General features: G+C 37.8%; 1 protein-coding gene across 1 annotated transcript in view; it reads left to right on the top strand.

Moving 5' to 3' along the window:
- The window catches only part of MCCC1 (methylcrotonyl-CoA carboxylase subunit 1), a 57658-nt gene that overhangs the window by 22401 nt on the left and 17740 nt on the right, over positions 1-17517 (top strand). Inside the window, 4 exon segments of the mRNA XM_043594805.1 lie at positions 1334-1415; positions 9069-9196; positions 12638-12821; positions 15195-15304. Coding sequence (XP_043450740.1) covers positions 1334-1415; positions 9069-9196; positions 12638-12821; positions 15195-15304 — 504 coding nt within the window.

Consider the following 17517-nt stretch of genomic DNA (forward strand, 5'->3'; position numbering starts at 1 on the left):
CTGTCATGAGGGTAAAGGACTAATATACTTAAAATTATTCTTATCCGTGCTAGTTCTTACACTTAGTACTCAGTATTCAACAAATAACATGAGATACTCTACCCTTTATTATAGAGTAATTTTTACTTCAGATGATTCTGCCCAGCTGTAAGCTAATGTGAGCGTTCTGAGCATATTTAAGGTAGACTAGGTTAAGTTATGATGTTTGGTAGGTTACGTGTATTAAATGCATTTTCAACTTCTGATATTTTTACCTTATGATGGGTTTATCCAACATAACCGTACTATAAATTGAGGAAGATCTGTATCTGACTTACAGTGAGCAACTGCATAATGTTTCCATGTAGATTTTAAATTATAGTTAATGGGAATGTTTGAGGAATGGATTGGCCTGGTTCATTGAATGTATTTTTTATGAAGAAGACTCTTTATCTTAACTGCTATTTCAGATGTTCCTAAAATATATCAGTCCTCTAATATATGCCTTAGAGGTTTCTTGTAGAGGAGAGAGATTTGCTCCTATTTGGCAACTTTTGCCCCCTTGGAATTAATTGTTTACATTTCTTTGACCCTGCCTCTTGATTGATTTGTTACCTCTTCTTCGATTTGCATTTCTTTTGAGCCTGCTATTGTCCAGAGGCTTCTCTCTTGCCCAAGGTTTTATACATGTTTCCTTTTCAGTAGGTACTTCTAGAAGGTCAGGATCTGAGGTTTCTGTTTAATCAGTTTGTTATTCTCACACTGTTTTCAAATTTTAATTTTTGTTGTAGAGTACATTGTATGGTTTGAGGTAAATGTCAATAATAATTTCAGTAAAGCTTTTTTTTTCCAAACGATAATAGCTTAAATATATGTCTATTTTAAAATGTTGAAACCTTTGCCTGCTTTTTAACCTACAGTTCTTTTTGTGAACCTGTCTTATTAACTTGGAATATCAAGGTTTACCGTTATTCTAAGATAATTGTTGGGCACGTGGCCCAGATAGCTCTGTCATCTTTAAACAAAATAGAGATCACTCAGAGTTTTCATATTGGTGCATGTAATTTGAAGCAGGAATATAGTCCTGAAAGTAATGTAGATAAGGAGATAAGTAAGTCATTATGCTGAATAATATCTGCAGTTCATAGAAATTACTCACAGAACCATTAAAGTCTGGTATAGGGACGGTTGATTATGGTATGGGATGTATTTCTTGATGAAATGTGTAACATTAGCTATTTATCCTCATTATCGCTTCAATGTTTGATACCTAGAAACGCAATATTGGATCTTAATGGAAATTTCTAGTAGGGCAAAGTACTAATCAAAATTTATTTTAAATATTTTTTCACAGCCTGGTATTAACTCTGATGTAAGAAAAAAGCTTGGAGAAGCTGCAGTCAGAGCTGCTAAAGCTGTAAATTATGTTGGAGCAGGTATGCTAAGATTTACTTTGAATAGAGGAGAAGCAACATTTATGTTCAAAAGAAACATATAACTTTAAATCATTGGCTTTCAAACTTTTACAAATTATATCCACATTAAGAAATACGTTTTGGGGCTCCTGGGTGGCTCAGTTGGTTAAGCGTCTGACTTCAGCTCAGGTCATGATATCACTGTTGGCGGGTTCAAGCCCCACATCAGGCTCTGTGCTGACAGCTCAGAGCCTGGAGCCTGCTTCAGATTCTGTGTCCCCCTCTCTCACTGCCCCTCCCTCACTCTCACTCTGTCTCTCTCTGTCTCTTGAAAATAAATAAATGTTAAAAAAAGAAAAAGAAATACAGTTTACATTGAGACCCAGTATATACACATAAGTATTTATGTTTATATACATGTATATTTGAAAAAAAAATTCACTAAACAGTACTTAACCCTAATTATGTGTAATGCTATTTGATATTTTCTATCCTATTTTAAAATAAAATCACTAAAATGATTTCTTTTGCATTTTTTAAAATTAGTAAATAATTTTTTTAGAGCAGTTTTAGTTTCGCGGGAAACTTGAGTGAAAAGTACAGAGAGTTCCCATACCCCCATGCCCACACTTGCACGGCCTCCCCAACTATCAACATCCCAGTGATTCATTTGTTACAATGAATAAACCTATAATGACATGTCATTATCATCTAGAATCCATAGTTTCCATTAGGGTTCACTCTTGATGATGTACATTCTATGATATTGTTATACTTTATACATTTGGAAAAGTGTAGAATGACATGTATCCACCATCGTAGTATCATAGAGTACTTTCAATGCCTCTGGTATCCTCTGTGCTCTGCTTTTTATCCCTCCCTGTCTTTAACTCCTGACAACCTCTGATCTTTCTATTGCCTCCATAGTTCTGCCTTTTCCAGAATATCATATAGATGAAACCATACAGTTTATAGCCTTCTAAGATTGGCTTTTTTTCACTTAGTAATAGGCATTTAAGTTTCCTCCATATCTTTTCATGACTTGGTCATTTCTGTTTAGTGTTGAATCATATCCCATTGTCTGGATATACCACAATTTATCCTGTCACCTACTGAAGGACATCTTGGGTGCTTCTAAGTTTGGCAGTTATAAATAAAACAGTTATAGGGGCGCCTGGGTGGCTCAGTCTGTTGAGCATCCGACTTCGGCTCAGGTCATGATCTTGCGGTTTGTGAGTTCGAGCCCCGCGTCGGGCTCTGTGCTGCCAGCTCAGAGCTTGGAGCCTCCTTTGGATTCTGTGTCTCCCTCTCTCTCTGCCCCTCCCATGCTCATGCTCTGTCTCTCCCTGTCTCTCAATAATAAATAAACGTTAAAAAAAATTTTTTAAAAAAAGTTATAAAAATCTGTGTGCAGAGTTTTGTGTGGACAGTTCCAATTTATTTAGGTAAATACCAAAAAGTTTGGTCAGTGGATCATATGGTAAGAGTATGTTTAGTTTTATAAGAAGCTGCCAGACTTTCTTCCAAAGTGGCTGTACCATTTTGCATTCCCACCAGCAATGTATGAGAGTTCCTGTTGCTCCACATCTTCACTAGCATTTGGTATTGTCAGTGTTCCATTTAATAGGTGTGTAGTCGTGTCTCATTTTAATTTGTATTTCCCTAATAACATATGATGTGGAGCATCTTTTCATATGCTTACTTGCCATCTGTGTTTCTTCTTCACTGAGGTCTGTTCAGGTGTTTTGCCCATTTTTGAAATTGGACTGTTTATTTTATTATTGAGCTTTAAGATTTCTTTGTATATTTTGGATACCAGTCCTTTATCAGAAGTATCTTTTGCAAGTATTTTCTCTCAGTTGGTGGCTTATCTTCTCATTCTTTTGACATTATCTTTTGCAGAGCGTAAGTTTTTAATTCAATGAAGCCTGCCTTATCAATTATTTCTTTAATGAATCATGCCTTTGCTGTTGTATCTAAAAAGACATCACTATACTCAAGGTCATCTAGGTTTTTTCCTGCTGCCTTGTAAGAATTTTATGATTTTGTGTTCTAAATTTAGGTCTGTGATCCATTTTAAGTTAATTTTTATGAAGGGTATATAAGGTCTGTGTCTAGATTCATGTTTTTGCATGTAGCTGTACAGTTGTTCCAGCACCATTTTTGGAAAAGACTGTCTTTGCTCCATTGCGTTGCCTTTGCTCTTTTGTCAAAGATCAATTGACTCTATTTATATAGGTTTATTTCTAGGCTATGTGTTCTGTTTCACTGATCTATTTATTTGTTCTTTCCCTAGTACTTCATTGTTTTGAATACTGTAGCTTTATAGTAAGTCTTGAACTCAGATAGTGTCAGTCCTCCAACTTTGTTATTCTCCCTCAATATCGAATTGGCTATTCTGGGTCTTTGGCCTCTCCATATAAAACACTGGAATCAATTTTTTGATACCCACAAAATAGCTTGCTGGGGTTTTGATTGAGATTGTGTTGTCTCTATAGAACAAGTTGGGGGAACTGACATCTTGATGATGTTGAGTCTTCTTATCAATGAACATGGAATATTTTTCCATTTTGTTCTTCTTTGACTTCTTTCATCAGAATTTTGTAGTTTCCTTATATAGATCTAGTACATATTTTGTTAGATTTATACCTTTTTCACTTTGGGAGTGCCTGTGTAAATGATATTGTGTTTTTAATTTCAAATTCTATTTGTTCTTCATATATAGGAAAACAATTGACTTTTATATATTAACCTTGTATCTTGTAACCTTGATATGATCACTTATTAGTTTGAGGCATTTTTTTGGTCAGTTCTTTTGGATTTTCTACATAGATAAGCCATCTGTAATCAGACAGTTTCATTTTTTCCTTCACAATCTGTATACCCTTTATTTCCTTTTCTTGTCTTGCATTAGCTAGGACTTACAGTATGATGTTCAAAAGGAATGGTGAGAGTGGGCATCCTTGCCTTATTTTTGATCTTAGTGGGAAAGCTGGTTTCTCACCATTGAATATAATGTTAGCTGTAAGTTTTTGTAAATCTTCTTTATCAAATTGAGGAAGTTCCTCTCTATTCCTAGTTTGTCAAGAGTTTTTATTATAATTAGGTATTGGATTTCATCAAATGCTTTTCTGCATCTATTGATATAATCTTATGGTTCTTCTTTAGCTTATTGATGTGATGGATTATCTTGATTGATTTTCAAATGTTGGACCAGCCTTGCATTCCTGGGATAAATCCCACTTGGTCATTGTACATACTTATTTTTACACATTGTTAGATTTTATTTGCTAATATTTTGTTAAGGATTACTGCATCCACATTTATAAGAGATTTGATTTGTAGTTTTTTTGTAATCTTTCTCTGGTTTTGGTATTAAGGTAATGCTGTCCTCATAAAATGAGTTTAGGAAGTATTCTGTCTTCTGTCTTTTGGAAGGGATTATAAAGAATTGGTATAAATTCTATCTTCAGTGCTTGGTAGAACTCATCAGTGAGCCAATCTGGGCCTATTTTGGAGGTTTTGGAGGTTATTGATGATTATTTCAACTTCCTTAGTAGATACAGGCCTATTCAGATTGTTTCAGAGTGATTTTTTTTCCTTGTGTGACTTTTGGCAGATTGTGTCTTTGAAGGAATTGGTCTGTTTCATCTAAGTTATCAAATTTATGGGCATAAAGTTGTTCATAATACACATTTAATATCCTATTAATTATTAATAGGATTATTAATTTATTATTATTAACAAGACCTATATTGATTTGCTTTCTTTCATTTCCAATATTAATAATTTGTCTCTTCTTTTTTTTCTTAAATAATTTGGCTAGAGACTTGTGTATTTTATTGATCTGGTTTTGTTGGTTTTCTCTATAGATTTTCTATTTTGAATTTCATGTATTTCTAGTCTATTATTTCTTTTCTTCTGCTTACTTTGGAATTAATTTGCTGATCGTTTTCTAGTTTTCTATAATGGAAGCTTAATTTTGATCTTTCTTCTCTTCAAATATATGGATTCAGTGCTATAAATTTCCCTCTAAGCACTGCTTTCAATGCAGCCCACAAATTTTGAAGTTATATTTCTATTTTTATGTAGTTTTAATATTTTTAAATTTCACTTGGGATTTCTTCTTGACCCATGTGGTACTTTGTAATGTGTTATTTAATCTGCAAGTATTTGGGAATTTTTTTTCCAGCTGTCTTTCTATTACTGATTTCTAGTCCAATTGATTTTTAGTTTAATTGTGGTCTTGACAGCAAACATTGTATGATACCTTTTCTTTTAAATTTGTTAAGGTCTTTTCTATGGCCCTGAATGTGGTCTGTCTTGGTGAATGTTCCATGTGAGTTTGAGAATGTGTAATCTGCTCTTGTTGGATAAAGTAGTTATAGACATCAATTGTATCCAGTTGATTGGTGGTACTATTAAGTTCAACTATGTCCTTACTTCTCTGCCTGCTAGATTGTCCATTTCTGATAGAGGACTGTTAAAATCTCCAACTGTATCAGTAGACTCATCTGTTTGCAGTTCTCAGTTTTTTTGACACTCTGTTCTTAGGAGCATACACGTTAAGACTGTTTCTTTTTGGAGTATTGACCCTGTGTCATTTTCCTTCTCTCTAAAGAACTTCTTTTAACATTTCTTGCAAGGTAGATCCACTGCCAATACATTCTCCCAATTTTTGTTTATTTGGAACAATCTTTATTTCTCCACAAGAAATAACTATAACTCCACAAGATACAGAATACTAGGTTGATGATTTTTTTCACTCAACACTTTGAATAACTCACTTCACTGTTCTTGCTTGCCTGGTTTCTGAAGTCATATGTAATTCTTACCTTTTCTTCTTTATAGGTAAGGTGTCCCCCCCCCCCCACTGCCCCCAGCTTCTTTCAGGATTCATTCATTCATTTGTACATTCATTCATTTTTATTTTCTGTACTTTGAAAATGATATGCCTAGGTGTAGGGGGTTTTTGACATTTATCCTGCTTGGTGTTCTCTGACCTTCCAGGCATGTGATTCGGTGTCTTGACATTAATGGGAAAATTATCAGTCATTATTGCTACAAATACTGTTTCTGGTCTTTTCTTTTTTGTTTTTCTGGTATTCCCGTTATGCATACGTTACACCTTTTCTAGTTGCCCACAGTTCTTGGATATTCTGTTTGGGTTTTCTTTCGTCTGTTTGTTTCTTTGTTTTTCAGTCTTTTTTGTCTTTGCTTTTAGTTTTGGAAGTTTCTGTTGCATATCCTCAAGCTCAGAAATTCTTTCCTTGGCTGTGTCCAGTCTACCGATGAGCCCATCAGAGGCATTCTTCATTTCTATTACAGTGTTTTGATTTCTAGCATTTCTTTTCAATTCTTTCTTTGAATTTCCGTGCTTCTGCTTATGTTATCCATGTGTTCTTGCATGTGTCCACTTTTTCCATTAAAGCTCTTAGTGTATTAATCAGCATGTTCTTAAGTTCTTGGTCTGATTATTCCAACATTTCTGTCATTTCTGAGTCTGGTTCTGATGCTTTTTCAATCTCTTTAAACTGTGTTTTTTTGCCTCTTAGTATGCCTTGTGATTTTTCTTGATAGCCAGACCTGATGTATCAGGTAAAAAGAACTGCAGAAAAGAGGGCATTAGTGATATGGTGGTTAGGTGTGGGGAAGGGGAAGTGTTCTGTAGTCTTGTGATTAGGTCTGAGTGTTTTGGTGAACTTCATCAGTGCCTCTCAGTGTGTTTTTTGTGTACTTGTTTTGATTTATTCACTTCTGTGGGACAAGATGGCTGGAACTGTGTATTTCCCTTCCTCCAGTTACGTTAATTAGGCTCTGATGACACTGCCATAGTTTAGGGTCTAGTGACGTAATTTCTCTTACGGACGAATCTTGTCCAGGACAGAATTCCAGTGTACTTCAGATGGTTCCTTTTCCCCTTCCACTGCTAGAAGCTCAAGGGAGTTTTTCTCTAGTATTCACTGTGAGGACCTGGTAGAACTCCTGCAGGTAAAACTCACAGAAGTTTGGCGGGGCCAGGGGTCGGGGGGACTGTCCTTGGAGTTTGTAACCCTCAGAGTTGTCCACACTGAGTGTCCAGCAAATCGTCAATCACAGTCCAGTTATTCCTCCTCTGGTACTTGTTCCTGCAGAAGTTTTGTTTGTGGGTTTCTGCTTCAGTTAAGTTGAGAATCTCTGTATTTGCCTGTCTTTCTCTGTAGGTTGAGGGGCAGTGGTTTGCCCTGTGACCTCACGTCTCTGATGGATCTGAGACACATTGTTGATTTTTCAGTTTATTTGGCTTTTTACTTTTGTCAGGTTAGAATGGTGACTTCTCAGCTTCTTCTGGGCCAGAAACTGGAAGACTTCGCTAAGTCTTTGCAAGCCACTAATCAGTTATGACCCACAATTTGAAAAACAATCTTAAATTATATGGAACTAACTTTCAGCTAAGTGAAAAAAACTCAAACACAAAACACTACACACTATACGATTTCATTTATATGACATTCTAGAAAAGAACTATGATAGAAAACAGGCCAGTGATTGCTTGGAGCCAACATCCTGGGGAAGGGACTGACTGCAAAGGGGAACAAGGGAACATTTTGGATGATGGAAATGTCTTGCATTTTCATGGTGGTGGTAGATGTATGACAGTATTCAAGTGCTGAAACCCAGCATACTGTGCTACACTTTAAAAAGTTAAATTTTACTATATGAAATTATGCCTTAATAAAGTTGGGGAAGATATAGCTTTAGTTGCTAAATAATCTTCCAGTGCATCACCAGCGAAAGGACTTTTTTTTTTTAATTTTTTTTTAATGTTAATTTATTCTTGAGGGAGAGACAGAGTGTGCACGGGGCAGAGAGAGGGTGAGACACAGAGTTCAAAGCAGTCTCCAGGCTTCAGGCTCCAAGCTGTCAGCATAGAGCCCCATGTGGGGCTTGAACCCACCACCAGCTGTGAGATCATGACCTGAGCTAAAGTCAGACACTTAACTGACTGAGCCACCCAGGCGCCCCCCAGCAAAAGGAGTCTTTTTTTTTTTTTTTTTAATGTTTATTTATTTTTGAGAGAGAAAGACAGAGTACTAGCAGGGAAAGGGTAGAGAGAGAGACACACACAGAATCCAAAGCAGGCTCCGGGCTCTGAGCTGTCAGCACAGAGCCCGATGTGGGGCTTGAACTCATGGATGGCCGCTGGTGGGATCATGACCTGAGCCAAAGTTGGCCGCTTAACCAACTGAGCCACCCAGGCGCCCCAGCAAAAGGACTCTTAAAGGAAACCTCCAAAGCTTACAGTCTGGAGGAAACAATGTTGTATTTTTTCTACTGGGGGAGAGTGAGATGGGATGTTTCAGTGTGAAGTTCCAGGGGTCTTGGTGCACCGAAGCCATAACACATGGTCCAACCATGTTCTCATTACTGTGACAGTTGAGACTATTCATAGCTTGGGCTACCATTTGCTCAAAACCCCAGACATACTTTTCTATTGCTAGATTTCATGTGGTTCCCTATTTTTGATTAAGAATCATTTGCTGCTGCAAAAGGTAAGATGATTTTCTTCACGAAATGCAAAATTTTAACATTGAATAAAGGTAACAGTAAAAGTTGGTGTAATACATCACGGAAGGTTTTGATTTCTACTTATTATATGCTGTTGAAATGTGACTGTTGTGTTTTATCTTTTAGGAACTGTGGAGTTTATTATGGACTCCAAGCACAATTTCTACTTCATGGAGATGAATACAAGGCTGCAAGTGGAACACCCTGTTACTGAGATGATCACAGGAACTGACTTGGTGGAGTGGCAGCTTAGGGTGGGGACGTTTTTTCTGTTAAAGATCAATCTTGAGAATATGTTACCTGCTGGCCTTCTGAAAGAAGGTGTCCTTTTGGATAGGGGTTCAATTCTTGCAGTTGTCACGAGGACAGGAAAATGGGATATTACAGATGATACTTCATTTGTTGCTGTGACATTATTGTCACTTTATGGACTCATATTTCTAACCTGTCACTTACTATCATTTCTCCTTAGGCAAGGCGCAGGTGAGCTGTTGCCCCTGAGGCTTCCTTGTGACCGCAGTATCTCAATACCAAAGCCTTGTGCTCTGCTTGAGGCCACATTATTCAGGGCCAGACACTTGATTTTAGAGGCAGGACAGATGCTAGCCACTGTGAAATGAGCTAAGGAAGAGTTGGGAATGAAGAGCCAAAGTAACAGTCTAGACCAACACAGTGAGCCACATGCAATTGCTGACTTGTACACCGTTGTTGGCCTGTGGTGGGATAAATATATCCCATACAGAATAAGTGTTTAGAAATTTTCATAGTGTTTTTGACATTGCTATGTTATTTATGTCTACTGTATGTTACCAAAATATAAGTCTATAATTGTTCCTTTGTTATAAATAGTTTGAGAAGCCCTGGCTTTAACTAGAGTTCCACAAAGCATATTCCTTCAAATGTGAATAACTTAGTCTGTTTTTCTCTTATTATTGAAAACAATTGATTTCACAGCTTTTTTAATACGACAAAAAGTTTAAGAAGTGTAAATATTTTTGATCTCTGTAGAATTCTTAGTTCTTTATATATTCTGAATCTAAATTTTTTTTTTGCATGTTGTGATGTTAATGTCTTGATTATTTTCATAATTTGGTCTTTTCAGAACTTCTGTGGGCAATAATATGATGTTATTTTTTTTGGTTCATTGGGGATGATTGGTGATTTTAATTGAACCATAAGATTCTTTTGGGCCTCTGTAGCCTCCAGGGCTAATGAAAACCAGGCACATCAGACTAGTAAGTGTTAGTAAGTAACAGGAAAATTGTTGTGGATTTAGAAAGTTTCGGAAAGAGTGCTTATGTTTCCAGAATTCAAGGAAAGGGGGATTTTTTTTTTTTTTTTTTTTTTTTTTTTTTTTTTTTTAATGAAGCAGTAACCAAGAGAGTCCAGAATTTTGAAATCATGATGGATAAAATGTTTCCAGGGAATAAGGGAAGAGAAAGCTTTTGGGTATAAGGAGAACTAGTGGACTTTTATTTCTGCATCTCAAGAAATTGTAAGAGGCTCTTCAAAGAGGCTCTTTAAAAAGGGAAGTAGGCTTTTCTTATCTGGGGAGGGATTCTAGAACTTAAGTATACCACTGGACCTCATTTATAATGCTCAAGGTACTTTGGAGTCTGGCTTCCAGGAAGAGGTAACACAAGGGGTCTCGCCACTTATTGAGTCAAGACTTCAAGCTCCAGGACCAGCCCCCTTGGACCAGGACCTCCCTAGAATGAGGCTACAGTGATGTGAGCGTCCAGGCTGCAGATGCAATTGGCTAGCCATGTTCAGGGGGAGCTGGAAAAGTATCCAAGGTCCAGGAGTTCCAAAGAGTCAAAGTCTAAGCCTGAGAGAACTCCCATGGCACAGATGTCCAAGTATGCAGAGTCATGGTTAGGGTCTATCTCTTCTGAGCTCAGACAGAAGCCAACTTGAGAGGAAAATAGATAGGCAAAGACAAGCCAGACTGAAATGGGGCTATATAGTCAGAAATAAGATCACATCTTGAAATATGGACACATGGTTATTCTTTTCTTTGTGTGTATGTGTATGTATGTGTGTATATACACACATACACACATATACACATACACACATACATACACATACACACACACACATATATATATATACGTACACACATATATATGCATATACCTATATATACATTATATAATGTATATATAATATATATTGTGTGTATATATATGTATACACACACACACACACACACACACATTATTTTAGAGAGAGAGGGCATGCACACAAGCAGAGGAGAGGGGCAGAGGGAGAGAGAGAATCCCAAGAAGGCTCCATGCTCAGCACAGAGTCCAATGCAGGGCTTGATCCCACAACCCTGGGATCATGGCCTGAGCCAAAATCAAGAGTCTGATGCCCAACTGACTGAGCCACCCACTCGCCCTCCTTGTTTATATTAAGACAAATGGAATTCTTTATTAAAATATTAAAAAGTAATTCACTATAAAGGATATGAATGAAATGACAATAGCTAACACTTATGTAATGCTTACTATATGTACTTTTCTCTGAGGCATCAAGAGGTTAAGAAACTTGCCCAGAATATGAGTATGCCCAGAACAGAGTTAAGTATAGAGAAAGAATCTGAACCCAGGCAGTATGGCTGCAGAGTGTGGTTCAAAACACCTTGCAGTAAAGACATTCAATTTAGTCCATTTTCCTTTCATTCTTAACTGCTGTGGTTCCTGATTTACCTTATCTACAGATTTAAAGAGATGAAACCTTTGCCTCTTTTTCAAGCTGACCTGTTTAGTTCCAAGTGGTGCTAAATTACTTAGTTTTTTTCCCCTATATCTTTTGCTTTCTTGGTTTGTCCTTTTCTCATCTTGGAGGAAAACTTAAGGAGGGAGTAAAGAGAGAGAGTGACAGCATGTCTTCCAATAGCCTTTCCAAATGATACTAGTTGAAGAGAGAAATTCATTGTACTGGTATGTAATAGTCAAAATAATACAATTGTAGTAGTGATAAACAATAATGATCATCCTGTTTATAATCTGGTATCATACAATAGTTAATATAACAAAATTGAAAAACCATTATGTTCCCCTTTCTGTCTTGCTTTATCACTCTCTTGGTGATGAAGAAGACAAAGATGGGGGTGCCTGGCTGGCTCAATTGGTAGAGCATGTGACTCTTAATCTTGGAGTTGTGAGTTTGAGCCCCACATTGGGTATACTTAAATAAATACACTTAAAAAAAAAAGATTCAAAGATGAAAAATGCCACACTTTAGCCATAACTGTGAGTGTAGTCCTAAACACCAACTAATAATTAACTATTAAAAAAAAAAAAAAAAAGATTGGTTTGGTAACTGAGCGCTAAAGTTTTAAATGGAAACTGAGACTATCTTGCCAGTAAGAAATTTTAGTTGTGGTTACATTGAAGAAACACAGATTTTTATATTTATGATTTAGTTGTCAGTTCTCCTGCTTTCTCTATTTAAAAACTCTAGAAATCCATTGTAATTAATATATTATTTCCAAACTGCATCTGTTTTTAACCTCTTTTTGCTTTTGCCCGGAACTCGGGTAGGTGGATAAAATTAGTTTTTATTTGGCTTCATTATAAAGCCCAAATATACATTTTCCATAGAAAAAGGCAAGACCATCAACTTCCCCAGTCTCATAGGTGCCATAAGGTGGATTTTCACAGAAGCATATACTCTTCTTTTATCAGATTGCAGCAGGAGAGAAGATTCCTTTGAGCCAAGAAGAAATAACCCTGCAGGGCCATGCCTTTGAAGCTAGAATATATGCAGAAGATCCTGACAATAACTTCATGCCTGGAGCTGGGCCTTTAGTGCATCTCTCCACCCCTCAGGCAGACCTTTGCACCAGGATTGAAACTGGAGTGCGTCAAGGTAAAGTGAAATAAAACAAAAAGTCTCCGTCTTTTTTTAAGTGCATGATTATTTGTGGACAGCCTCTTTTCCCTGTGTCTTGTGGAAATGTTTTGTATGCTTTAGCATAAAGGATTTAATTTATTTCTCATTAATCTTTATTTATCTTTCTGGAATAGTTATTTTTAAAGAATAACTAGTGTTTTTAAACAATACACCCTTTTTTAAAATGTAGCAGTACTTGTTCATACCTAAATAACAAACATTTTGTGTGTACTGTTTTATATTTTTACTCTGCCTACTTCTAAAAGTGATTAAAGGTCACCGATACCTGCTATGCCCAACACCCTCCAACCTTCAACGGACTTGATATCAAGCTGAAGGATTAATATATCAACTTAGTGTAAGCTAAACAATAATAAGAGAAATAAAGAAAAGTGAAAAAAATAGTAACAGTGCAAGAGCTCTCACAGTTCAGCATATGATTAATAACAATGATCATAACAATTATTTAGCATTTACTATGTACTATGGACACTGTTCTAAGTGACTTTTTTATGCAGGCTCCTTTAACCATGAGAACTACCCTGTGAGTGGGTGTTCTTAGCACCCCCATCTTCCAGATGAGGAAACTAAGGCACAGAGAAGTTAAGTGACTTGCCCAAGGTCACTCTTGGAGCCAAGATTCAGACCCAGTCTTTCTGGCTCCAGAGTCCATGCTCTGAGTTACTACTACCTTGACTTTAGTTGCCAGAGAAGTTTTGTGGATGGTGAATGATGAAAAGCAATTCTCAAGATTAGATGTTATATTAGGCTAGTACAGCCAGGAGCCAGGACACATTCATAAGAGGAAGTCTGGAGTAGATTTTAGTCGGCAGATTAAAGAGCACACAGAAAAGTGAAGAAAGGAGAACTTAGCTAAAGATGTGTTTGAAGAATTGTAAGAAAATAATGTGGCTGGAGAAAAGTGTTCAGGATGGTGAATAGTTGGAGATGCAGGTAGAGATACAGGTCGAGAGCAAATCACACAGGGTCTTGAAAGCCAAAATGAGGAATTAGGACTTCTTGATGACAGATTGGCAGAATTTTGAGAGCTCTGGCTAAACCGCAGCAATATTTGATATTAAATTTTTTTTAACTTAACAGCAGAACATTTTAGAGAGGAAAAAGAACAGTTGCAATAGAAAAGAAAGAATCTGTGGGGCAAGCAAAACTTGCAGTGTAATGTAATAAAGGTATTCCAAGAATAACAGGTGTAATTCTGAGAAGGACTCCCAGATTTACATCTTAGCGCGGGGAGGATAATCTATTCCAAGAAATTTACCCAACCTTTCTCAACTGCGTTCCCCGAGCCCCTTGTGGATTCATTGGGCCCTTTTCTTATTATATCATTTTACAGTAACCTTTTACTCCTTGTCTAGTTTTCCCATTATATTGTAAGTTTCTTAAGGGAGAGACTGTGTCTTCCATGTTATCTTGCTCAAGCCTGGGCCTAGAAGGTGTTCAATATGTGTTGGTGAGTGCTGGGCTTGGGTAGGTGGGTAGATGATGGATAAGGGAGTGTAATCTAACCCCTTGATTTTATAGATGAAGCCCCTGGAGTTCAGAGGGGTCAAATGACCTACCCAAAATCACACAGTGGTCCTAGAACAGTATTGTTGATAACACACCACATCCTTTTGACCTGAACCATTTCTAACCAGTGAGATGTGCCTGGTTCGGATTTTTTTTTTTTTTTTTTTTTTTTTTTTTTTTTTTTTTTTAATTAACTGTTCCAACCAGCAGCTTGGTTGGCACAAGCTCGCTTACAACTGGGTCTTCGTGTGCATGGCCCTGAACTTACAGGGCTGCCTGGTTCAGATTCTTGTTCTCTAAGACTCTGTCATAGTAGTGATGGGTGCTATTTGTTTATCAGTTCTGCCAGGTATTGGCACTTGGCCTTTTTACTGTCAATCCTCCTAAGAACCCTACAGTATAGTTGGATTGTTACCTGTATTTTTCTCATGAGGAGACTGAGGGGTGGAGGGAGGGGGATGCTAAGGGCAGAAGGGATGGTGACAGGAGAAGGTAGAGGCAGTTTGCGCTGGCTTCCAAAATGAGAAGGGAAAACAAGGTTCAGAGGAAGAGAGGATGGGGACAGCCAGCCTGTGTGATATTGGATCACTATTTTAGGTGCTCTTGGATAGCCATAATCTCCTTAGACTTGTGGTGAGTTTTTAAAGCCCTGTGAGCCTCATTTCCTCGTGAATGAAACCGTGGTAACGACTACCATGCAAGAGCTCCTGAGGATTAGGTATGAAGTGAACGTTAAAGCCGCAGCAGAATGTCTTGCATGTCATATTTTATCATGTTAAGTTTGGACTTAGAGTGGCTACTGTGGTTTTTCAATTTCAGGAGATGAAGTTTCAGTGCATTATGACCCCATGATTGCGAAATTGGTTGTGTGGGCAGCAGATCGCCAGGCGGCCTTAACGAAACTGAGGTACAGCCTTCGTCAGTACAACGTGAGTGACCTGGGGCCATGTTAGGGACCTTATGATCTGTGTATCTCCACTGCCAAGTATGTCTGTCACGATTGGTCAGCCTTTGTCCCTGTCAGCTTCTTTCCACCAATGCGTCAGGAACAAAATGATTTCACATTCCCATGGGTCAAAATAGAGTTTAAGGACGTCTTGATTCAGCTAGAAAAGAAAAATTGCAGGACTAAAACTATTAATGTCAGTGTTATACTTCACTGAAATCTGATATGAAGTTCATATTCATCCTGTAGATAAGACTAAGTACACAAGTGTGGCCTACAGTCTGGTATTATTTTCTCCAAAGGAAAATAATTATGTTCAGTTTTACCCATTTGACAGAATTTGTTGCTTTTCTGTAGCACATGAATTTCCTTGGTGCAGTAAGCCCCAGACCACACTGATGTAGCTTCATAAAAGGATTTCATATTAACCTGTGATATCCAGATTGTTATATGTCATTAATTTGATCTAACCTCTGATCTCTGTGTCTCCAACCACACTGGTCTCCTTGCCATTCCCTAGACATACCCAGCATGGAGCCATGTGTTCCTGTTCTCTCTTCCAGAATGTTCTTTCCCTACATGATCACAAAACTCCCTTCTCAGCATCCTCAGCTCCTGTTCACCTCAGAGGTCTTCCCAGGCTGCCCAATTTTTTTTTTTTAATTTTTTTTTTTTTTCAACGTTTATTTATTTTTGGGACAGAGAGAGACAGAGCATGAACGGGGGAGGGGCAGAGAGAGAGGGAGACACAGAATCAGAAACCGGCTCCAGGCTCCGAGCCATCAGCCCAGAGCCTGACGCGGGGCTCGAACTCACGGACCGCGAGATCGTGACCTGGCTGAAGTCGGACGCTTAACCGACTGCGCCACCCAGGCGCCCCCAATTTTTTTTTTAATTGAAGTATAGTTGATACACAATGTTATACTAGTTTTAAGTGTATAGCATAGTGATTCAGTTCTGTACCTTACACAGTGCTCACCACGTTAAGTGTAGTTACCATCTGTCCCCAAAGGTATTCCAATATTATTGACTGTATTGCTTATACTGTACTTTTCATCCCTGTGCCTTACTTATTTTATAGTGAGAAGTCTGTACCTCCTAATCCCATTCACCTATTTACCTTCTCCCTTCACAACCTTCCCCTCTGGCAACTACCAGGTCCCTGTTTATGAGTTCGTTTCTGTTGTTAGTTTGTTTTGTGGTTTAGATTCCACAATATAAGTGAAATCATATGGTATTTGTCTTTGTCTCACTTGTTTCACTTAGTATAATACCCTCTGAGTCCATCCATGTTGTTACAAATGGCAAGATTTCATTCTTTTTTTTTTTTTTTTTTTTTAAGTTTATTTATTTTGAGTGAGACAGAGCACAAGCAGGGGAGGGGCAGAGAGAGAGGGAGAAAGAGAATCCCAAGCAGGCTCTGCACTGTTAGTGCAGATTCTGACTTGGGGCTTGAGCCCATGAGGCTGCAAGATCATGATCTGAGCCAAAACCAAGAGTCAATGCTTAACCAACTTAGCCACCCAGGTGCCCCAAAGATTTCATTCTTTATTTTGGCTGGGTAGTATTCCATCATGTGTATACACCACATCTTTATCCTTCATCTGTTGATGGACACTGAGGTTACTTCCATATCTTGACTATTGTAAATAATGCTGCAATAAACATAAGGTTGCATATATCTTTTCTAATTCATGTTTTCATTTTATATGGGCAAATACCCACTAGTGGAGTCACTGGATCATATATTTCTGTTTTTAATATGGGGGGAACTTCCATACTGTTTTGCAGTGGCTGTACCCAGCATGTCCTTCCTACCAACAGCACACAAGTGTTCCCTTTTCTCCACGTCCTCACCAACATTTGTTATTTACCGTCTTTTTGATATTAGCCTTTCTGACTTGTATAAAATGGTATCTCATTGTGGTTTTTTTTTCAACGTTTTTTTTTTTTTTTTTTTTTTTTTTTATTTATTTTTGGGACAGAGAGAGACAGAGCATGAACAGGGGAGGGGCAGAGAGAGAGGGAGACACAGAATCGGAAACAGGCTCCAGGCTCTGAGCCATCAGCCCAGAGCCCGACGCGGGGCTCGAACTCCCGGACCGCGAGATCGTGACCTGGCTGAAGTCGGACGCTTAACCGACTGTGCCACCCAGGTGCCCCTCATTGTGGTTTTGATTTGCATTTCCCTGATGA

Source organism: Prionailurus bengalensis, chromosome C2, assembly GCF_016509475.1.
Source record: "Prionailurus bengalensis isolate Pbe53 chromosome C2, Fcat_Pben_1.1_paternal_pri, whole genome shotgun sequence".
Taxonomy (NCBI): domain Eukaryota; kingdom Metazoa; phylum Chordata; class Mammalia; order Carnivora; family Felidae; genus Prionailurus; species Prionailurus bengalensis.